The sequence below is a fragment of the Cupressus sempervirens genome, chromosome 5 (assembly GCF_028749045.1).
Source record: "Cupressus sempervirens isolate cs-2001-9-10 chromosome 5, ASM2874904v1, whole genome shotgun sequence".
NCBI lineage: Eukaryota > Viridiplantae > Streptophyta > Pinopsida > Cupressales > Cupressaceae > Cupressus > Cupressus sempervirens.
In genome coordinates this window covers 1,038,948,412-1,038,973,544 of record NC_143122.1, presented here as the reverse complement: position 1 = coordinate 1,038,973,544, position 25,133 = coordinate 1,038,948,412, and the positions used below count along the sequence as shown (strand labels likewise).

General features: G+C 35.8%; 1 protein-coding gene across 3 annotated transcripts in view; it reads left to right on the top strand.

Moving 5' to 3' along the window:
• LOC149559489 (HVA22-like protein k) overlaps positions 1–25,133 on the top strand; it is a 220,195-nt gene that overhangs the window by 177,676 nt on the left and 17,386 nt on the right. For all 3 annotated transcript variants that reach the window (XM_089828407.1, XM_089828406.1, XM_089828408.1), the window contains one exon: positions 14,450–14,513. In XM_089828407.1, coding sequence (XP_089684533.1) covers positions 14,450–14,513 — 64 coding nt within the window. The remainder of the gene's footprint in view (positions 1–14,449; positions 14,514–25,133) is intronic.

The following is a 25,133-nucleotide window of genomic DNA, read 5'->3' as shown; positions in this document are numbered from 1 at the left end:
ATGACAGTAACAATGCAACTAGAGTTCTTGCTCTAAAAAGGCAACTAAATCACATACATATAAAGAAGGGAGAATTGATGAATTCTTACTTTCTAAGGGTGGCCAGCCTAAGAGATGAACTTGCAAGTATAGGAACCATTATAAATGACACAGAACTAACATGGATGGCTATAGATGAATTACCAGAATCATTGGAAACATTCGCACAAGCAGTAAGTGCCAGAGATAATCTTCTTGACTTCAATTGACTTAAGGGGGATTGTCTTCAAGAAGAATCCAAAAAACTTGAGGGAAATTGAAAACGGAAGATGAAGAACTTCATGTTCTTAATACAAATTCCTATAAAGGCAAGAAGAAGCACTTAAAGAAGAAAAGGGGTAGCCAAAAGAATGACAAATCTAAGAAGGATCTATCAAAAATAAAAATGCTTTAGATGCAAAAACTTTGGACACTTCAGATCTAATTGCCCTGAGAATTCTAAACAGCAAGTGAACTGTACAAACATCACTAGGGAAGAAGATAACTATGATCTAGAGAATTGTGTATTGTATTTGGCACTATGAAATGAAGTCTCAAGTAAAGCATGGGTGATTGATAGTGGATCTTCTTGACATATTGCACAATGCAAAGAAGCACTAGACTCTATATTAGAGAAGGTTAATGGAAAAGTAACCATCAGTGATAATTCAACATATTCCGTGAAAGGAATTGGAAATTGCACCTTGAAACTAATGTCAGGTAGTTCTCTTCATCTCAAAGGAGTACTTTATATACCAGGAATAAAAAGGAATCTAATCTCGATTACAACACTTGAAGATGATGGACATAATGTTGCATCCATGGACGGTAAAGTCATAACTTGGGTTAAGAACTCCTCAATTAAGAAAGAAAAATTGATTGGTCAAAGAAAAGAGTATTTGTATGAATTAAATTCAGAACCTAGTCGAGGTATTCAAGCCTTAATTCATGAAACTGCGGATATAAATGAAATATGACATAGAAGGTTAGAACATCTAAATTTCAAAACTTTATCAACTATGAGAAGATGGTTACTGATTTACCTAAACTAAATAAAGATCACTCGAGCATATGCAAAGGATGCGCTCTGGGTAAGAACACCAAAAGTCCATTTCATGATAGCACTAGAAAAATTAACAATGTTTTGGAATTAATCCACTCAGATTTATGTAGACCTATATCCATTCCTTCTCTTAGAGGATTCTAGTACTATATACATTTTATAGATGACTTCTCTAGGAAAACTTGGATTTACTTCTTAAAATGCAAAGAGTCAAGAGAAATCTTGAAGAGATTTAAAGAATTTAAAATCTTAACTGAAAACTTATCTAGACATAAATTTGAAACTCCTAGGACTAATAATGGGGGGGAATACACCTCAGATTTGTTTAAAAGGTTTTGTAAAGAAATAGGAATTAACAGGGAGTATACTATTCCTTATAACCCGCAACAAAATGGGGTAGCAGAAAGGAAGAATAGAACAATTATAGAAGCTATATTACAATTTAAAGGAAGTTATATTATTTGCAAGAAGACATCTTGGACAAGCATTTTATAAGAACATTTGGAAGGTGGGATAAGGAACTTAAATATGACTTTATAATGTAAATTCAATTTTTTTATTATAATAATAAAACAAAATGTTTGTTGTTTATTCTTATTTGCGGCATGGAGAATTAAACTGTAGTTGATTCGTCCTTTATGATCATTTTTAAAAAATATTGTAAAGAATTTTGGTCAGATAAGTAGACAAGGTCATCTATGGAATTTTAAACTTGATCATTGCAGGTGTTGTGTAATATTTAGTTGTTTTCAAAGCTATGCCCAGTTTGTCTCTCCGACCATATGAGTTAAAAGTTAAAATGCATTCAGGACTAGTATAGAATTGCGTATTTATATTTGATCTATTGCATCTTGATTATTAAACTGTTTATAGTTTATGTGCATAAAACATTATAAAGTTGTACATTATAATCTTCATTGTAGTTGACTCTATTGCCCAAATAAATTAAAGCACTAGTCTTTTTATCATTGAAGTATTGGATTTATAATTGAAGTCAGAATATCTGTAACTTCCTTCTTACAAACTTCAAAACCATTGTTAAAAACCTCATACAAAAACATTCATTTCACTATCACATAATTACATATTAATTGAGTTCAAAGACCTTGTCAACCGAAGAACTCCAAAGCTTAAATTCGCTATATAAAGGCCTTGAACCAAGCAGTCAATGTTTGAGGTGAAGGTCTACCTACTTGGATGTAGCGGAGCTTGAAGTGCAGGGGAATCAAAGTGATTCTCGTTTGTTGGCCAGAACTGATTGTAGAGTCCTATTGAAGAAGTGACAGGTTCTTGGATTTCCAATCTGCAGTTTTGAGAACCAACACATAGTAGTCACCATGCAGTTTGGCATGTACACGTAAAGTGAAGTGCACACCACCATGCACTTAACCAAGTACATGCATTGTGTTGCTCAATTTTATTTTTATTTCTCAATTCTTTACACTTTGCCAAATAAAACCTTTACCCCCCTTTTTAAATACTTTAGTCTTATTTTATCAAATTTCAAATTGTCCACACAATCGGATTTTTCCCTTTTTTCCATTTTTTGACACTTGGTCCAAATTGTTCCCTTTTCAAGTTGATTCTTGGAAGGCTTGCAAAATGTTTGAATTGTTGCCAAAATTGCTCTACCCTTAAGACTATGAACAAAAGAGGGGGCCCCCATTTGCAATGGGGCGGTGGTGTGAAAACCTCGCAACACACGTTTACCCCTGAACCTTCAAGGCATATTATCGAAGAGGTCCTTAAGTTTTATTGGCACTTTTGTCTACAACACTTGTCTTAAGATATCTTGTTCAAACTCCGTACACAACAAAGTGCTTGCAATGTCATTTGTTTCTTTTTGCTTTGTCATCATTTCCCTCTCAAAATCAGCCTTAGCCTCCCGTAACCTCTCTTGTATCGTACGAGGGTCTAGGTATGTGGCCTTCTTTCCTTGTGCCCTCCTAAGTGCCAATGCCCCTTATTCACCCAATCTATTGATTTCAGCAAGTTTACTCTCGACTTTGGGCAACTTGCATCCCAATGGTTGTTAGGACCGCACTATCTACAGAGATGTTGGGGGCTCTCCTCCTTTAGGCAATCTCAAGCGAAGTGTCTCCATTGGTTATAGGCCCGACATTGAATGAATGGTCGATCCTTGGTGTAATAATATATCTGACTCCGAGTGTTGTTATTATTATTGCTTTTTCCTCCCCTTCTATTATTTCTGCAACCACCAGACGACACAGTTGTATTGGTCAGATATTGTGTAGTGTCAGCGGCCGTTGTGATTGTGGATAGTTTTTTTTTATGTGAAGAGAACTTGTGCATTCCATGTCTTCATGTTGTATGGGAACTCCCTGGCAGAGTGTCCTAGTATGTATCAAATGTCATATAATGCCTTTTTAGGGCACTAGCTTTTATATGACCCTTTTCTTTACAATATACACATTACAACTTCCCTTCAAATTGCTCCAACTTCCCTTAATAGCTTTAAACTCCTCTGTCATTTGATGCATGTCCTTTTGTAAAGCTCGCACCTTCTTAATTCCTCATCACTACTGCTCCCTTTAGATAAGTCATCATGCTCTCACCGACTCTTCTTCTTCTATGAGGTCTTGTCCTCACTTTTTATGTCCATCACTCTATTGTAAGAGTTTTTCTTTGAAATTGGAGGGACAACCTTCATCTTCTTTCTTGGGGAAGATTTCATCCCCTCCACAAACTAACATTTCTTCAATCCATCTGTTGGTTGATTCTCCATCTTTTCAAATAGCTCCTTGAGCCTTTAGTTGTAGGTTTTTACACATTCGTGTTTACTCAGCTTCATGTGATATATCTCAAGAACAATCTCATTAATGTCCTAAAGTAATTTAAACTCAGCCTTAATAGCTTCTTCAATTCCACCAATGTGCTCGCCTTGGTTTTGTCAACTTTCAACAACCAGTCAATTGCCACCCCACGTAGTGTGGCCGGGAAATTGTAATACTAAATCATCATTGTCTTCCCATTAGGCAACCAAATCGTTTCACGTGTTTTACAGTGTTGTACAAGAGTCCTTATCCATTGCCCATAAACTTTGAGAATTTCTGATTTTTAGACATGTTAGTTGCTCTTTATGTACTACCTTGAGTACTAGGTCTGGTTGGAATTACTTTCGAATTCGGTACACTTGACCTGAACATATCATTTTGACTACGATGCAACTATGTTTTCCCAATACCCTCGACTGTGATTGTATCTCCTATGCATTTATTCTAGACTTCTTTGCACCAAGGAAGGATCTGTAGCCCCTACCTTGGTGGTGTTCTTGTTCTTGTTCTTGCTTCTCTTTCACTTTCTTGTTTTCTTTTGTTCTGCTCTTTCCTGGATACTGTTTCGTGGTCCTATTGTTGCTAGTCTCCTTTGTTGTATGCTTTCAATCCCTTAGACCCTTTTTGTAGTCTCTTGTTTGACATTAATAAATTTATTTTATCTTATCTTCTCTTATATACATGCTCTGCACTATATATTCTTCCAATCTTTGATTCGCTTGACTCCCTGCAGTATGCGGTTTTTGGTTCTATGCCTCTATAGTTCCCACTCCCTTGTGATTTAAGGGTCGGGTGTCCCAACCGATGTCGAGTATTTTCAATCAATTCAACTACCTTATCACCTTTAACAGACCCCCCTTTGGTACTCTCATTCGCTTTGTACCCTTAAACACTTTCTTGGTTCCCTTCGGGTAACCCTTCTTTCCCTTTAGGTAGTCCTTGAACAATTCTATGTAGCTATCGCCTCCTCTCTACTTGTTCTTCCAACCTTAGTGCTTTTTGGATGGCCTCGTATTTGTCTTCACAAACTTAAATCAATTGGTGACCACAACCCTACATGATTAAGAGCCAATGGTGCGAAAAAAAATTCACCACAAACCCATCCATCACAAAATAATGCCATAATTTTTGGAAAAAAATGTGCAAAAGGGCGTGCATGTAGGTAAACAGAAAACACAATATGACAAAACTTCTGAGGCAAGCTCATGAAATGGCAAACCCTACTGTCATATTGGCCAACTCTAAGGAAAACAAACATAATAGTTCACACGGCCTGAGAATAGCACGAGTTCCTTGATTGAAGGTTGTGCATTTTGAGATAACCCCGATCACATATGCTGTGAGTTAAAACCTTCCATTGTGTGCAAACATCTGCCATGTTTCTGCAGAAAACAACACCAATATGATTCTTCAAAACCCTTGCAGTTGCATCCACAAACATCAGACCAATACTGGCCAAGAGAAACATGACACACACGATTTCCAAATTTAAGGAAACCCATTCTTTTTTTTTAAATTATTTCAAAAGACTTCTGAAATAAAATTCAAGTAACCACAAATTTTCTCGATAAATTTCTTTCCTAAGTTTCGTTGGCCTAGATACCAAGAAATGGTAATGAATAGTTTACAAGGAGATGAAAACTACTTAAATAAAGAAAATTACAAGATCTTATCATAACAGGAAAAACTGAGAACGGAAACAGATAAAGGAAACTTACTAAAAAGAAACTAAACAGTTAACATGCCCATCACAATCTAAATATAAAGTTATTATTTTAATACCAATAATGGCTATGTGCCTTGAAACCTTTGTGTCTCACAGTCAATGCACTAATCAATTGCTTTTGATGGAGGAGTCACATTATAAAAAGATATAGTACCAAAAATTGGCATAGTCAACTCGGACTCATCCTTGATTCCAGTACTTACCTTTCAATGCAAGTTGTAGCTTACTGCTAAATCTCTTATACTTTGTTGATGCCATTTGATTTTTTAAAAGGATGATATAAAACTGTGGCAAAACAGGAAAAGCCAAAAATTGAAAATATCACAGCAGCACCTACAAGATTGATTGAGAATCAGAAATAAAGTACTAAATAAATAAACCCTAGCACTACAAATTTAAAATAAGGAACAGTCAACTAATTAAGAAGTGTCACATACGTATCAAATGTGGCTGATACGTATAACCATAACCTTGCAAGATTTTAGCCCTTAGTGAGCAGGGGTTTTGTTTTGACTTATTTTAGTAGTTTGATACAAAATCATCTTCAAAATAGGGCAATCAGCATCCATAAGAAAATTCAAATTTTCTTTTTTATTTTCTGAATTTTAGAAGCATTCACATAAAAGACAAAATAATGTTAAATGGTCAAACTATAGAATGTCGAGGGTCAAGATAAACCAAATGCTTCATTGGTTTTCTAATGATTGCTATAAATGGATTTGAAAACTAAGAAAGAGATTTGAAAAAACTCAGTTCAGATTTTGTAAAAAGATATCAGGTGAATGACACTAGTTTTTTAAAGCCTGTAATAAGTTTTCAAATCTTTGTACTTACGGTTTTTTATATGTTTTAAACTTGAATTTAAACCATACAGTTTTTTTTCCTTGTTGTGCGTCAAGGATATATGTAATAAATCTGAGTTCTGGATACCAGGAAAAGGCCACCATTAATTTGGGTACCTGCCTCTGACTACATCAGTTTTGGACAACAACATACTGTTTTATTTTAATTCTCACACATTAAGTGTAATTTTCGGTGGTACATTTCCATAGCTTTTTGCAATTAATTTTACTTTTTCATTGTACCTTAAACCCTTCACAATCAACCAGCTCTACTAGTTGATGGTTACCCAACACATCATAGTTCGAAACTATCTCAACTGATGAAATTGCATGGACTTTCTGAATGCCCTTTACAAGTGAAGTAAAATATATTTTTCTACATTAAAAAAAAAGTGAAAGATTGTAGGGTGATTGAAATCTGAAATGCTAACTGTTGACCTCCAAAATTTGTGCTTAATTGAGGGAAATCTAAAAGCTTCACCGATGTGGGACCTGGGTGCGATGTGTGAAACAACAGCTGGGATTTTAGAAGCCAGCTCTTTCTATTTTTTGAAGATGGAAAAAGAAGAGGGGAATGTGAAGTAATCCTATGCTAAGGCATTGCGCTATGATACAAAGCTTTTATATCACTTTAAATTCTTTTATATTATAAAGCATAATGCGATTCAAAACAGTAGCATAAGAGGATAAGACAAGAGTGTATAGCATGATTTCATTACTTATAAACTCATACCAGTCCTCACAAAAGCTGAAAACAATTAACCAACTACATTCACCAAATGATATAGTGCAAAGTGACTTAAGATGATTTTATAACAGAAATAGCACACAACAAAGACTAAGAAGCAGAATTTGATAAATTGGTTTCCATTAAGAACGAAGTACAATGCAAAGATCTCCAAATGTGCTACTGTTTCTGATAGTTATAAAACGTTTTTATAATGTAGTGTTGCAAATTGGTTCTCATGATGAAATTTTTTTGAACCTACCTAAAAGCAGAGCCCCACTACTTTTTATACAATGCACAACCTCCAAATTGTAGGAAGAGGTTTAGTGAAAAGGATCCCCCACTTGCTTTGCTTGCCCATGCCATTATGATGGCCAGTATAAATGCCTGTCAACTAATGATTCTTGGTTCATTATTACTTCTCCATGTGTACGCAGGCCATCAACACCTATTCTGTCCACTCCCTCCACTGTAACCACCTAAGCGCAATCTTGAAAATGCCCAAGTTCAGAGCCTTTGGATTAGACACATGAAAATCACAGAACAATACTCCCCAAAGCTCTTTGAACTTTAAGAAGTGTTTCAACATGCACGGAGAAGCCATGTAGCATAGTTCGTGACCCTTCTTACCTCATAAAAACAAGGAAATGCTGTTTCCTTTATAAAAACCAAAAGAAGACATGTAGAACACTAGCACATCAAGGAGGGCCTTACTTCTGGATTGAGCCTTGAAGATATGCTAAGCCGACACTCATCAAAAATTTAAATCGCTTCAAGAAAAGGCTGCTGCACTTCCTTGTATGATGCCTCTCTCTATAAAAATTGACAAGCGGCATGCCCATGCACCACAAAGGAGAATCAATTTGTTCACCCCTTAGTAAATGTGGGAAGCTAGCATGTGGCAGATTCTTCCTATGTCTCCAACTTTGGAGCGATCAAAATTTGAAAAATGTTTCTGGATCTGAAGCACAAAAGTCTTTGAGAGGAAGAGATATGACTTGCAGAATAGTTGAAGCCTTAAAATCAATATTTGTTTGGGTTTCAATCTACTAGGGTGGCATTTTCATTGCACCAAAAGACTGATCCGTCAGTGCCTGATAGAACCTACTGGTAAACAGATTTGTCCTTCAAAAAAGAAATACAAATAATGACTCAAAATGCCCGGATGAAGACACAAATTCTACCAACAGTTGGATAGATTATCATTGCATTCATAATCTTACTCGGAGTTGAGAGCTACAACTCCCTCTTAGAAGATATTCAATGAGTTAAACACCAATGTGTATCTTTAACCTAAAGACACAAAGGTTTTCTGACATTCATTCATAAGCATGAAATGAATGTGAATGATAGATTTACAATAAGGTAAAGAAGGAAAGATCAACAGATGGGCATAGGACCACTTATTTAGCCTTCCGCACGCAGAGAAAAACAAAGAGGGGTTAAATATCTCATTCTACAAACTATGATATGACAAAACTGCATTTGAAATAGGGTAAAAAGATCATAAGATCACATTCAACCAGAAAAATAAGTACCCAGACCTCAGGATCTGGCATGCATGTATATTTCCCTTTAATTCAAAAACATAATGAAATGACAGCATTAATTTCATCTCTGTTATCATAATCTTTGCAAAGAATAGAATAGCTCCCCTACTTTCCCCTCTATTACAATCAAAATACTATTCTCCCCCTTCTCTTGCAGCTACAGAACTCCTAGAACAGAAAAAGAAGAACCCCATTTTACATCTAAGTTTTTGCAATAAATAATGTCTCTGGGTTGTGTTTCGGTTATGGTAACTGTTTCTTGAAATTGATTCATTATTATCCTTTCATTATTTCATGGCTTCTCAAATGTTCTACCAATGATCATTGTGTTCGTATTGAAACACGACTTCTACAATTTAGGATGGCCAATGATAATTATTCTCAACCTATAACTGATGATCCACTGGAAGGTACAACTGCTTAGAGAAATGAGTCATACATCTTTAATGATCAACATTTGTGTTGAGGTGAAGATTCCACGTATCACTCTAGCTTATGTTTTCTATGTTCAATACATTTGTCTATAAAGAAACTTTAAACCTTTAAAATATGTAATAATCTATCCGAGTTTGATCAATTTCTCTGATTTTCACCCCCCGATTTGATACATTTGTCTATAAAGAAACTTTAAACCTTTAGAATATGTAATAATCTATTTGAGTTTGATCAATTCCTCTGATTTTCACAGCCTGAAACCTTCAATATGTTTCCTACTGTTCACATCTCTTTTTGAGTTCGATAACTCGATTGTGCCTTTCATGGAAAGGGTGAGGCAATGCAACATGTAATAACCCCAATAGGTTATAACTCCTTCAAACACCAAAAATCTTTATACTTCAATTGTTTGACATTTCGTCAAACACTTTGCAAGCAAGCTCTGATACCACTGTAATGGTCCTGCTCAATTCCGACCTTAAAATGCTGATTGAAGGCTCGAAGAATTTTGTCAAACACTTTGCATACAAGGGGTCATATGACTGATATAACTTTTCAGATTGCTGCAATGACTCTTGTTTCGATTTGCATCAAAGAGAATGCTTACAAAAAGACTCCAGATTGTCTAAATAATGACCTAACATGAATGTGCAACTAATTTTGACAATATTCAATACAAATATGTGACTTAACTACTTGCAATATGCAGCTACAGCAGCTAGTAATTATGACAAATACATTGGATGCAACTTAAGATGGCATTAATGCACTTAAAACCAAGTGTCATTAATATAAACACTTAGTATGCAAAATTATAACATTATTTATGCCAAAAAGAGAACTTACAGCCAATTGATATTTTGTCAAACAATTGGAATGCAAACTAATAAGCTGATCATCAACTCTAGGGTTGCAATATAGATAGTCTAAAAATTACAACGCTCTTTCAATTGCCAAATCCTAGCCTTCCTTTGATACCAATAATGCCAAATGGCAAACAAAGACAAGTACAATGTGAAATAGTGAAGTGCTGAAGCTATATTTTGTATTCAGCTGAAAACCTACATTTCTCAGAAAATATGCCAAATGAGAAGTGAAGAACCTGATTGTAGATGGCTGTAATAATTTTCTTCAATGCTGCCCCTTCTGCTTTGCTTTTTTCCGATCTACTTTTTCCACTTGCTTTTTCCGGATTTGCTTTTTTTGTTTTGCTTTTTCGAACTACTTTTTTTAGATCCTTTTTTTTTTAACTGCTTTTTCGGATCCACTTTTTTGAACTGTTTTTTCGGATTGCTTTTTTCGGAGCTGCTTTTTTGGCCTTTTTTTTTTCGGTTCTGCTTTTTCGGCCTGCTTTTTTCGGATTGCTTTTTCGGCCTGCTTTTTTTTTCGGTTCTGCTTTAAAATGGTTTCCTATAATTTCGGACCTGCTAGAAATGACCTCCAATAATTTCGGCCCTGCCAAAAATGCCTACTGAAATGCTGAAAATGGCCTAAGGCCCAATGATGCCCTAGCTGAAGTGACTGAAGTATCACCTCCAAATGTGCAACCTTTTAAAAGATATTTCACTTCCTCAGTTATGCAAATACAAGGGAGTTTTCGTTCCCAAAGATCAACTGACTATCTGAAACCACTTGGCTCCACAATAGACTATGTGACTAAATCACAATTTGATGTCAAGAGAAATAAACAACTGGATGATTAGAATGAAGCCCAGGGTGCCTATTTATTCTTTTTTCTCCACTTTCTCCAAAAACTTCTAGAACATTATTTTATTTTATCTATTAAGTGACTTTATAAAATATTTTATAATTCAAGTCACTTTATTAAATTAATTAAATATAAAGTTACCTTTTAATATTTATTTATTTGATAACTTTATAAATAATTAACTTAATACCACTTATTTATTTAATTAAAATAATTAATTAGTCATCCTCATAAAATATTCATTATTTTGTACAACCTAATTAATTAAATTAATTAAATCAAATTGCCTCCAAAATGGGGACATGACACAACACGGTCGATTTGTATCTCAATGAATCTATGGAGGGGATTATAACAAGGTGTCCTATTTCTTTTATCACTGCTACTTTCAATGCCTTATCTTCAGCTTTTACTAACCCATTATGATCGTATCACATCTCTAAAAAGGATTAGGAGGCAAGGTAATCCCAATTTGTACACTATGAGCCATTATTGAAACATACCTAATGGGCTTGATATTGTCCCCCATTTCCAATGTTACCTATCTATTTAATTTAGTTACTGACCAGTGTATTGATCCCTCTATTGTTGTTTGTTCACATTCGTGGGAACCGATAGTTATACTGTCATTGACCTCGGGCTTGTTCTATACCAAGTCATCATTGGAAAATAGCCTGGATGGATTGGACATTTTGCATTTCTAATATCATCTGACACATTAAAGAGGGGCTTCAAAGCTTAGTGGCATGCATCTTATCTATGGAAATCAGTCATCTTGAAGATTGAACACCTCGTTCTTTTCTGAATTCTTACAGGGGTTCACGCAAAGCGGTTGGTGATATCCGCATTTTGTCAAACAGTTGGTGCCACTTCAACATAAATAACTATGCACAAGCCAAAGATCAACTTGGCATTCCCACCTATTAGCACTTGTCAAATCATTAAAATGCATCATGTGAGCTTCTTTCACCAATGCTTCAATTTTTTGTGCAATGCGTATATGCCTCATCCAACATCAAGATGCTTGGGTTTTGGAGTATCACTACACTATTCAAGGCCTTTCGACACCTTCGAACACATATATAAATACCTTCATGTTTCTTTGTTAGCCTCATACACACCTCATTATAAATCCCATCAGACAATCTCCTCTAGCTTTGTCATACTCAAAGGTAAGGAAATCAACATGATCTTTAATACCATAAATCAAGGCGAACTCACGACAACTATCTTATGACACCATGCATATGGGAAGTGAAACAAGGAAGAAGCATCATGTTTGATTCAAAGGCGTTCAAGGCTTCAATTTATAGGTTCTCAACTAAGGAACCACTGTAATACCAAAAGAGATAATGATATGCCAGTCTTCACACTAGTTGTGATGTAATTCTTGATCAGTGACAATGATTATTGTTGATTGAGTAGAATTAGAGAAGGCCACATGCTCATAAGCTACTCACAAGCGTCCTTTGCATATCCATAGATCCCAAATTCTTGATTAGGAATGTATCCTCTGTCAGTCCACAACCACACACTTGGCATTTACTAAGCATTGACATTTTGTCAAATGATTGGTAGTCGATTCCCTTATACTTTGTTATGGTCTTATTTGGCTCCTTGATTCTTTTACCGCAATATAGAGATCTCTGAGCATGATGTAGATGAACTACCTCATCAATTAATCTAACCATTCCCTAGATTGGGTTGCCTGAAATAAACTTCAATCTGTAAGCTTCAGCCCCAATCGTGAGTCTCATACAAGATTCCACATTTGGTACTTGAGCCCCTTATATCTTTGAATTAAGGCACAAAGCCATGTAGTTCAATGCATATTCTTCTCATTGCCTCTTACATCCCGATGGAGTCCATGTTATTTCACATTCATGAGGTTGTTGACTAAACTCGGGGTGTAGAGAATCATTGTCACCTCGCATGAGAGCAATGGGAATGACATAATTTCATGAGTTCTTATTGTTGCCGACTCCCTTAGCAAAATATTAGAAGAGTTTTAGTGGGCTATTCCATCTTTTCTTGCATTACCATGGTGACAAGAACTCCATTTTGTGACACATGAGTCTCAGGTGTGATCAATGAAACATGTATCGAATGCCAATTTTTGATAAGTTTGACTACCTTATAGACTTGCCGATTGACAACACAGGGCACTTAGATTTCAAGATTGAGCTTGAGTCTATCTTGATGCATTAGCGACAATTGGGGAACATGTACCGTTATACTTTGGGCATGTAATGAGATGGATTATAAATGCTTTAAGTCACCTCACTATTCAATAGCTTCAAATCTTCATATTGATAAACCAATCAATCGAACCTATAATGGAGTCCGAGTCTACCCTTTTGAACCAATGAACTTGTGCTTTCGCACTTCAATCCTTGAACTTTGAATGTTGGTCTTTGAATATGCATGCCGTGATCTTGAATTTCAATCTTGTACTTGCAGGCTTGCAAATCTAAACCTTACATCTTGAACTCATGATTCTGCAGTGATGGACCTGCATATTTAAACTAATAGGTTGTATCCTTGAACCTTCCAAAACTTCAAACCTAAATTGTATTGAATTCGAACCTTGAATCCTAACTCTCTAAAATTGCAGGCTCAAATTGAACTTTAAACTTGAACCTTCGAACCTTCGAACTTGAACTTGAACTTGAAACCTGTGGTTCAAGCTTGAGTTCAACACAATATCAGGACGCTGCCTTTTTGCAGATCAAACCTTAAAAAGACATGGTTAGTAACAAAAACTGGAAGGAACTAAAACAATTTCCCCATAGGACCAATTTGCAAAGTTTAAAAACTCAGATGCTGAAAGCATGCTTACACAACCGGTCAATTTATAGTACACAGGAGGCGGTTAAGCCCTTGTCACGAATCCCAAGGGGAGTGCTGAACATTTTGCCAACAATCTCCTCCTTGGTGTTACCCAAGGGTCTGAGGATTTGAACCTTTGACCAAGCTCTTATACCACTTGTTAGAGTGGGGTTGTCATTGCACCAAAAGACCAATCTGTTAGTGCTCAATACAACCAGTCAATTTATAGTACACACGAGGCAGGTAAGCCCTTGTCATAAATCCTGAGGGGAGCACTGAACATTTTGCCAACACAATCCAGATGAGGTAGATTGCATCTACACTAGTGATATCATATCTATAGGACATTGACAAAACTAGTAGGAACATGGCACAATATCTTGTAATTGTGCCTTTGTTTCATAGTCAAAGTAAGATATTTAAGTAGGTCTACCTGCACAAGCATGCTTAATATCCTTTTTGATCCACTATGGCTATTTGGCATTTGCTTCATCAATAATAAAATGTAGAAATAGCATTTGGGATAAAGCAATGCTTAGATTTCTCAATCTCATGATATTTGTTGTAAAGGGTCTTCTTGGGAAAGTCTAGCTTCGATTAGAAGAAATTTTCAAAATCTGTTTGGAATGATGTCTTCTAAGAATTTATGAAAAGCTTCTATACGTTTACTGCTCAACATCAAATGGTGTGTTATTTCTTGTTTTTTATTTGTTTACAAAAATTTTAATGTTGCACTTGTTTGGCGTACATTTGCAGGATTCCTCTATATTACCATATAAAGCTTGCGCTTCTTATTTGGTTCCAACTTCCATCTACAAATGTAAATTATTTTCTTTTCCTAGGATTTTCTTTTCATTATGTTTTATTTTTCTATAGTAACATTCTTGTGCCTCATCTTAATGCTTGGATTAGTATAACATACTAGTGCAAAACAGTTATAGATTATGCTCAATTTACTGCAATGCTAATTTGGTATATATGAGGACTGTGCAAATTTCAGTTTTAAATTCATGAAATTGTAACATTGTTTAGATGTCCTATTAGATCAGAAATGATCAAGTAGTCTTTCTTTATTTTAAGGTAAATATAATTTTTCATTTGATTGAAAGCTAAGTTGCTGATTTGGATGCAGATGTGAGAATCAGATGCACGGATGAGCAATTTATTTTTTAGGATTTTGGATGTGTTTATTTATATATGCAAAGAGAAGCAAGAAATATACAAAAGTAAATCATTTCATAGTATAGGAATCAAGATAGGAAACCATATGAAAATATAAAAATTAAGAATCACAGACTTGCATATCAAACATAATCTACAGTAATACTCGTATGCTATGTTTTGAATCGGAGAATTAAGTCCAAAATCCAGCATACTCATTACGACTCTGTATTTCAGATATGAAACTATATATCATAAATGAATCTGCACTTCATAGATGAATCAGCATATCATTAATGAGTCTGCATATCAGATTGACAGATGCAAATCTGAACATCAATTATGAATTTGCATAGCAATTATGAATCTGTATAACAGCTACGAATTTGTATTTTATTTATGAATCTGTGATGTTGTCAGTGACATTCGTTTGTAATGCATGGTCACAACACCCTAGCCTTCTATCATCGAGCTCAATCTCTACTTGCTCAAAAAGTTGTTTCATCTGTTGAGTAATGCTTAATCATTTGCTTAATCTGAAGAAAGAAAGGTATGTCACCCATCCCTAGACTTCGATTCCATATTATCTGCAAAAGAAAGTTATTCTAATCAGTAAATCTGCATCTTGAGTAAGAGGAACCACGATTATCTGCAATGATAACAGTTTGATAACTCCTAAATTACCGGTGCATAGCAATCATGTCTGGAAGTACTTCCTGCGCATATCCACAGGGCACCCATATTGCATCCAACATCTGAATGCACTAGCATCTGTTTCCAGGCATGCCTGCTACACACCGGTAAGCTAGATTGAAAGTAGAGCACAATTGTTGTTGACATAATAGTACATTTGAAGAGTTTTGATAGATAAGTTGGTAGTTAGTAGCCATTTCACCACCTTCAAAAGTTGGCAAACAAAATAGGTTGCTCCATCTTGTTACAGACCTCTTACCTTTAGTTTCATGCATTGAAATTAGATACTAATCATGATGATTAGTGCCTCTTCAGCACTAAGAGTATGAAGACCCATAATTGAGTCAATAGACCCTCAAGGTGAGGAATGAAGTACAACCATCACTAAACCTATTGTGGTATATCTATTACACAAAGTAATTGGTAGAATAATGAATGTGTTATTAGAGATCATAAAATGATTCATATATACAAGTATACACAAGAATGTTTCTATAATGAACAAAGAGAGAAATAGAAACATTTTGAAGAGAGAAAGAGAAAGATTCCATATTGGACAACGAGAGAATCTAGAAACATAGAAGAGGAGTGACCATTCGAAATAGAAGTAAATCTATAGAAGAGAAACGAAAATAGAGAGATTTTACTCTAATACCCTCACTTAATGATCAATGTAACATCAAAACCAAAAAACTACAAGTGAATCCTTAGAAGGCATGAAAGATAGACTTGGGCTGATTAGTGAGCTTTGCTTGTTCTGCAATATTGGCATGTAGATAAGACCCTCCCTACTTCCACTGTTCAGAAGCAATGCATGTCTTGCAATCTTGGATAGCATGACCAAATTTGTGGCAATAGTTGCACTGATTGTGCTTGCATCCTTATATTTAGTTGATGAATGAGATGGACCTTTATCCGTGTAAAAGGATTGAGCTGTAAATGCGTGTTAGGAGGAGGACAAAGGAGCACTACTATCAAATTGTTGTTTCCAATGGTCTTATTGCAGAAATTTGGTGTACAAATCTGAAAATTTGAGGTCAACATTAGTTGCACTAATGTTGAGCATGTCAATATAGCGCTCATAGGATGATGGTAGACTTTTCAGAGTAACGACTACTATATCCTCTTCCTCCATTGTACGTCCAATAGCTTCAAACTGATCTATGATGTCCTTAAGCTTCAAAAGATGTTCTTATAAGGACATGTGCTCATCCATAATAATAGAGAATAGTTGATTCTTTAGAAAAAAAGTCTCCTTTTGTCTAATGTCTCGTGGAGGTCCTTCAGGGTAGTCGAAATCTCTGCAACTGTCTTGTCGGACGATACTTAAGGGAGTTGATAATCAGTTATTAAAAGCTTAATGAACATAACAACTTCATGCTTATGCTCATCAAACTTCTCTTGAGCAGTATCAAATGTGGTAGGATGAGACTCGGTGCCCAGAACAATAACCTCAAGGCAATGGTTTTCAAAAATCATCATCATTCTTTGTTTCTAGGCGTTGTAGTTCTTTTTGTTGAATCGACGACTGCCTTCCAATAGAAGATTAGTGAGAGATACCATTGCTCCTGTTTGGTAGCTTCGTCCAATGAAGGCTTCTTCGGTAAAGGTTTGTTATCTTTGTCCCTTGGAAATATTGGCGCTTTGGAGTGGGAGTAACCTCAAGATGATGTTGATGATGATGCCATGCTTCATGCCTTCTTTATAGCCTCCGAAAGGGTGGCAAGAATGAAATCTTTTACCCAACCCCTCAATGATTCTATCAATCCATCCATGAAGAGCACTGTCATCTCCTTTCGGAAATGCCCATAACCAAAATAGATAGTTTCTAATATTTTGTGATGTATTGGTCAACTGATCTAATTTTCCTCAATTGTGCCTGCTTTTCGAAATTAAGTTCCAGATTTTGACCATCAAACCAATCTATCAATCTTTTAGTGATTTCTACATAAGTATTTACTTGATCATGCCCTAGTGTAATGGTTCCATGATGCCATCATTCATGCGCCACTCCCTTCAAGTGGAGTGCTGCAAATTTAATTGCTTCTTTTGGCATTGGATTAAGTTGGAAGTAAGTATCGGCCTTCATTACCCATGCTTGGGCAGATATGGATCCGGATTTGTCAAATGGTGACAGATTTACTTTACTCAACTTTCTTCTGAGTTCATCGATAAAATACCCTTGGTTTCCGTGTTCGAAATATCACATTCTCAATTCTGTGTAATCTTTGTAGGATATCTTCTTCCAAGTTTGCATTCTTCCAATCTTTTTCAACTGTTCTTGAATTTCCTCAAAGGTTGATTGCCTTCCTCCATGTGGTGCCACCGTCCGTGTAGGAAAAGTCAGCATGGAAGGTCGAGAGCTTGCTGAATGAGGATTCGCCTTTCTCAAAACCAAGTCGGTACTGTGACCATTTTTTTCCCCAGATATATCATTCTCTACTAGTTTCCAGAGAGTTTTTTCCATAAGTCGCTAAGTGTTATTGATCTATGTTTGATTCCTCGAAATATCCCTCAATAGTGGCATGACTTCTGCAAGAGTGGGTTCTTGATCTGCCATTCTATAAACTGAATGTGATCTCCTTTTCTAGCTATAAACTGTCATTCCCTGTCCATACGCTGGCAAGATCTTTGACTTTGATACCACTATAATGTTTCGTTCACAGCTTCACATGGCTTAGTACCCAAACCCGAAGCAAGTTTCTGAAAACACGAAGTTTTCCATAAGGTTGTGTTTAGGCTGATCGTACAGTAGGATGAGGAAGGAAGATATGTGGGCTGTATGACCTGAGATGGATGACCATATGGTGGGATGAGGAAGGCAGATATGTGGGCCATACAGCATGAGATGAATGACTGTATGGTAGAGAATGGGCTGACTGTATGATGATGTTGGTTGACCATAGGGGCTTTCTTTGACCGTACTGTAGAGGCGTATGATGAGGAGAGGGAAGTCTATTGTACAGCTTGAGGTGGATGTCTGTACGATGGAGGTTGTGGGTCACAGTTTGCCGATTCCTCCTACACCAATGAACAGATGAGAACCTTGTAAATTGGTAAACCAAGATAGTTGCCAATGGAATTGATGTAGCTTCACCAAACAATATTTATAATTACAAACAATGATAGTGCGCAGATTCGCCAAACTCGAGCAAGTAATACAAGGACAAAAATAGGGTGAGGGTTGAAGAATAATCCAAATCTCATACCAACTACTACCTACATGTCGTGCTTAAGTACCCTTCGGAGGAACTCTCAAGGGTTTAAAAAGATAGCTGACGGCAACACCTACAGAAACAATTAAAATAAATATGGGTTTGAGATATCCTAAATCAATCGGCCCATAAACAATGCTTTGATTATTTATTATTTTATGACGGGAACAATACAATTTGGGTTGAAAATCATAGAAAATGTGAACAAAATGCAACGTCAGCAAGCAAAAATTGGTAAGAAAAAAATGGACTAAGAAATCACAAAAGACACAAACAAAGTATGTTTATTGTGAAGGACAGAAGCAAACACAGGTGTTAGAAACAAATCACGGCCTCAAAAAACCATGATTTGCAAACAAAGAGGTGTGAATTCTTGAAAAAATGATGGCCAACAACAAAAGGCTAATTGAAGACCAACAAACAAGCTAATAAAGGACGCGATTGTGCAAAGAAAAAATGACCACAAAATTTGCAAAAAAACCCTAGTTGGGTTTTTACAAAGAGACGTAGGTCTAATTGATTTTTTAACACACCCAGCCAAAGGGTTTTAAAAATCTTTGGATTCTAAAATTTTCATGAAGAAATTAAATATTTTCAAAATCCTATTTCGAAAAAATAACTCAAGAAATTTCAAAAATGAAATTATTACTTTTCGAAAAAAAAAGCTTTGATACCATATTACGCAAAGTTATTGGAAAAATAATGAATGTGTTATTAAACAGAGATCGTAAATAATTTATATATATTGGTATAAACAAGATTGTTTCTATAATGGACAAAGAGAGATAGAAATGTCCATATTGAATAGGGAGAGAATATTGAAAAATAGAAGAATAGGGACCATTAGAAATAGAAGTAAATCTATGGAAGAGAGAGAAACAAAAATAGAGATATTTAACTCTAATAAAATCTTGGCAAGAACATTAACATTCATTGTGAGAATCTGAGCTAGGCTTAGTTATTCATTTCTATAAGTCTTTCTTTGATATATATTCAAACAGTTAAGGATCCTTTGGGCATCTTGATACCACAATCTAGATACTTATAAGGTACTTGGTATGAGGTTCTCTAAACTGCTTGTTGAGTTTTCTACAAGTATTTGGTGAGTTTTATATTTAAACTTGTGCAAGTATTTGTGACAAGTTAGCAAGTCTAAGAACAATACTTGGGTTGTGCTGAAAAAGAAAACATAATTGTGCATTCAAAGACAAACATAGCGGTATAATTACTCGAATTGTGTCAATTCATCAATTTTGTTAGTCGATATCATCAAATTGCATGCCTATAATAGTTTTAAATGGTAGAGCATGGTTAAAAACTTTCTTACTCTCACAAACATGAAAATCATGCGACTGGTGGCATTGTGTTGGCATTAGGCAGAGAATTTTGTGATTAGGGTCCCCAAAAACAATAGTAAATTTGTCTAATTCAGTACATGTACATTTATCAGCATGGAATTGTGTCAATAATAGAATGTCGATAGTTTGAAGGGTTTCAAATAGAAAGGGAGGTCTAAATGCAAACTAAAAGTAAAATGCAGTTGAATGATAGCAAGGAAGTCATCAATAAAAATGTAATTATTAGTTTTAAGTTGTTGAGCCTTGCGAAGTGAAAAGTTTTTGGGTATGCAAAGTATGGTCGATACAGTTATAATTTAGCAGTTAAGGTCCTTAGAGACTCTCATTTGCAAACTTTAATGAGATTAATATAATAATTAACTCTCTAGCCGAAGCCCACGATACCTAATGACTAGGTACTTATATAACAAGCATGGGGTGTCAACATCATTTATAGTTGTTGTGAGAGGATATTCATTTTCAACAATAATAGCAGCAAGAACGAAGGATATGATGAATTTCAATTAATAGAAATAACAAAAGAAATCAAGTGGCTATTGTTTCTCCCACCAAACATGAAGTTTTACATAGTAGAAAATTCCTATTTACAATCTAGGCGGTGTCATGTCCCCAAATTTTAATGTTATTTTTTAATTTAATTAATTAATTAACTAGTCCCAAAAATTAAATAATATAAGGACCTTTAATTAGTTACTTTAATTAATTAATATGGGGCCCACCTTAATAGTTTTATTTGTGGTTCCGATTGGTTTAATATATCTTGGACCTATTTTTATTTTAGTTTCTGTTGGTAAGTGTTGCTGTCAGCTATCTTTCTACACCCTCGGAAAGGTTTTCCCCAACGGGTATTTAAGCACAGCTTGTAGGTAGTTGTAGGTAGGCATTCTGATTATTGATTTTGTATTGCAAATTCCCGTTGGGATTCTCTGTTGTTCACCATTTTGGAAGTGAAAGATCTTCCCTACTTGGCCTATTCGGTTTTGGTGGGATTCAACCCTCACCCTATTCCATCACCTATAACACTTCGCTCATATTTGGCACATCGGAGCACAATCTCTGTAGCTGATGCATATACATATATATGTGTGTGTGTGTGTGTGTGGAATTGTATTGAATCATTTAATAGCATATTTGGTAAATGTGTTGTCTTGATTATCAAATACAGTTTGGTCTCCACATTTCGAAAGGCCTCAAGTTCAATCATACAACCTCACAAGCCTATCATATGGCCTCCATCTCTATCGTACGGCTTCATCCACTGCTGCTCTCTGTACCTATCTACTCCCTTATATACTATACGGTCCTCTAGCTTGGACTTCTTACCTTCCTGTACGGTCACCAAGGTAAACAACAGAAGATCTGTACACCATTTGCTTCAGCAATTGCCTACCGTACACCTTCCCTAGACATCGTATGGCCATACTTCCTACCATATGGTCTTCTTGCAACCCCATTTGTATGGACATTTAGCATTCTCGAACTCGCTATCAGGCACTCAGGATGAACAAATCATTACACTCATTGTACGACCATCAAGATAATACCATACTACCTGAAGCATTGACCTAAAGCATTGGCCACCCAAAGCACTGAAGGAGAACTACCTGAAGCACTAGCCACTTGAAGCACTGACTTGAAGCACTGGCCACCCGAAGCACTGACCCAAAGCACTAACCTGAAGCATTGGCCACCCGAAGCACTAAGGGAGAACTATCTGAAGCACTGACCTGAAGCCTTGGCCACTCGAAGCACTAAGGGATACTACTTGGAGCACACAACCAGACTATCTAAAACACACGATAAGACTACCTGAAGCACATGACAAGACTACCTAAAGAAACTCTACAGGACTTCATGAAGAAACTCTAGAATGGAACATTATAGTGGTATCAAAGCAGAAACTGTTCGGGAGCATCTCCAAAACCTTTGGGGAGCATCTTCAAAACTTTCAAGAACATTACCAAAACCATTCGAAACATTACTGGTGGAACCTACAATCATATTGTGGTGAATCGAATCATTGGCAAGATATGCAAGATCTCTCTTTTCTTACCTTACTATGATAGTACACAATAAAGTGTGAAAAGTTGTCTATGATAAGGACAAACTGTTTTTAATTATTATTCCTTTCTAGCTTGGAAGCATTAGCTCACTCATGCTCTAAGACATTTTTCTGTTGGTTGTAAATCATATGCTATTATGCTTTTTGACCACATTCAGTATTAAGTATTTCCATTGAGGATATTTATATAATTCAATTTTTTCAAACATATCTTATCATCAGTTTTATATTAAAATAATGTAATGTTTCTTTAATGGTAAGTTACTATTTCTTGTTTTTTTCACGGGCCTTTCATTTATGAACATTGTAATGTAATCTCTTATAAATGGAGCCTCTCATCTCTACTGCAAGGATAACTTTAGTGGCTAATCTTTGCCAATTGGCTGATATCACTCATCAGGGATCCGAAATTTGGCTTTTTTTTTTGTGCTTTTGGGGTGGCTATGTCACCTAAAATTTACAAAAGTTGGGTCCCATACTTGGGCTGAATCCCAATAATAATATAGAAGTATGTGTATTTTAGTGATGACTTCGCCAATGGAATCTAATTTTTGCACATGTTAAATTAAATATTTTCGCCTAAAATTCCCAAGGCTTGTCTTAATTGATGGTCATATTTGCCAATATTTGGTAAGAATTTAAGTTAGGTTATAGGTTAAGTAGTATATTTTATGTCTCTATTCTTAAGATTTTCCATGAAACTTTTTATCCTTTCTCACTTTGGCCCAAAATAGATTGGATTGGGGACACATGCCTCTATTTCAAAGACTTTCTTTAAAACCTGGTTTCGTTCTAAAAGTTATAAATAGTAGAGGTGTTGCCTCCAAACCACCATTCAATAATTTGGAGGGAAACTATAATGATAAAAGTGGGCTAAATTTAACTTTCAAGTTTGATAATTTATTAGGCTTTATATAATAATAGTAATAATAATAATAAAATCATTTTTTCTAGGTATGTTTACTTATGTCCTTGATTTTCTTCAATAATAAAAGATTTGCTAGGATTTTATAGAATTTTCATACGATTGAAAAAAAATTGTTAGTCAAATTAAGCAAAATCCTAGTTTAAAGAAAAAATTCGCCAATAGAAATTAATTATTTTCCCCTCCACTAATGTCTGCTACGCCAAAATCTAATACTTCTTTCCAAATGGGAGTTTCTTAAATTTATCTCTACTCTACTGCATATTCAATTTATAATACATGGTATTTGAGGGGGTCAACGGTTATTTCTAAAGCATCACAGATCTAAAAAATAATGTTGAAATCTTGAATAGTTTATTCAAAAGTTTTTTAAATTTTAAAATGAAGGAAATTTTTAGGGTTTTTCTCCTAGAGCCATTTTTTATTTTCTTTGAAAAGTCACACCCTACAATTAAGAGATTTTCTTGATTCTTCTACATGTGAGTTTGTGGAGTTTGAAATCAAGGAATTTGTATTTTTCGAGGGTGAAGAATTGCATTTGTTGGGCCGCAATGATGATTTCAAAAAATTTATTGCTCCTTTGTTATTTTCTTTTCACAATTTATATTGCATGAAGGAGATTTTTAGCATCGTGTTTTGCGTTCCTCGGGGCATTTTTCTGACTGTACATCTAATTTTTGGGTGTTCTCTACTTGCACTTTTTTCTTCTCCTTTCAAGCTTGCATGTAATGTAACCAAACAACCAATTGTACCCAACCACAAATGTTAATGATCTTGACGACAACATGGGTGATGTGTTCAATGACAATGCGAGTGATGTGCCTGATGGCAATGCTAGTGATGTGCCTGATGGCAATGTGGGTGATGTGCCCAACAACAATGCAAGTGATGTGTCTGACGGTAATAGTAGTGCCCAATGGTAACACAAGTGATGTGCCCGACGGTAACACGAGTGATGTTCTCAACAACGCAATGAAGTGCCCGATGACAACTTAGGTGATGCGCTTAGTGGCAATGCAAGTGATTCTCTCAATAGAAACACAGTGAGGTGCTCGACGGAAATGCGAGTGATGTTTCCAATGACAATGCAAGTAATGCATGCAACAACAACCTTCATACACCAATACAAAAAACTCAACTCTCTAATTAATGACTCAACATTCTACCTAAGATTTGCATACATCTCAATGAATTTCACCCTATGTTGTACGGTAGGATTTTCACTCACACCGTACGATGAATTTAACTATCGTTTTAACAGATTGAATATGTTATTGCCAATGAGTGAACCCACAAGAAATATAACAACAATAAATGAACACTAATAGGACTATTGGAATTTCAAATAATAGACTTCACAAATTTTTGATGAGTAGGTCCCTTATATACTAATGTAAATACAAAAGTTACATATTCACAAAAAATGGGCTAGGGGATACAAGATCACCCCGCAAGATTTTACACGGCCTAAGGCCTGAAAACGAAGCTGGAAAGAAAAATAACTATTCATCAAAAATAAATAAATAAAATGTAAAGCCTTAGGTGGCTAGAGCAGTGCCAACCAAGGGACGAGGATCATGGCGATCATGAGAAACCCAAACATCAGTGGGGTTAGTGGGTGGCTTAGAAGGAGCCCACCCATCTTTTAGCAACATCATTCTTATCTTTATCTTCTCCCTCCATCCTAGGAGGTGAAATAGCCAGGTCTAGGCGGGGCAATGACCACTTGGGGTCTCAACTAGAAGACGACCAACCAACATCAGTATGAGTAGTAGGAGGAGCACCCAAGGACCAACCAGAACCCCATCACAAAGAAGTAGAGCGGTGATGTCGACTAGCAAATCCACCAAAGGGTGAGCAGCGAGGGACCTGGGAATGTGATGTCTACAAGCGACGAGCAGAAGAGCTGTGACTACGGGACAGAGTGTGCTTTGTGGAGATAGCATCCGGCGGCACTTTGGCAACCATACAAGGCGTGTTCCCCCAATGGTTGAGCAATTTTTGAAGGTGGGCTACCTCTAGTGCA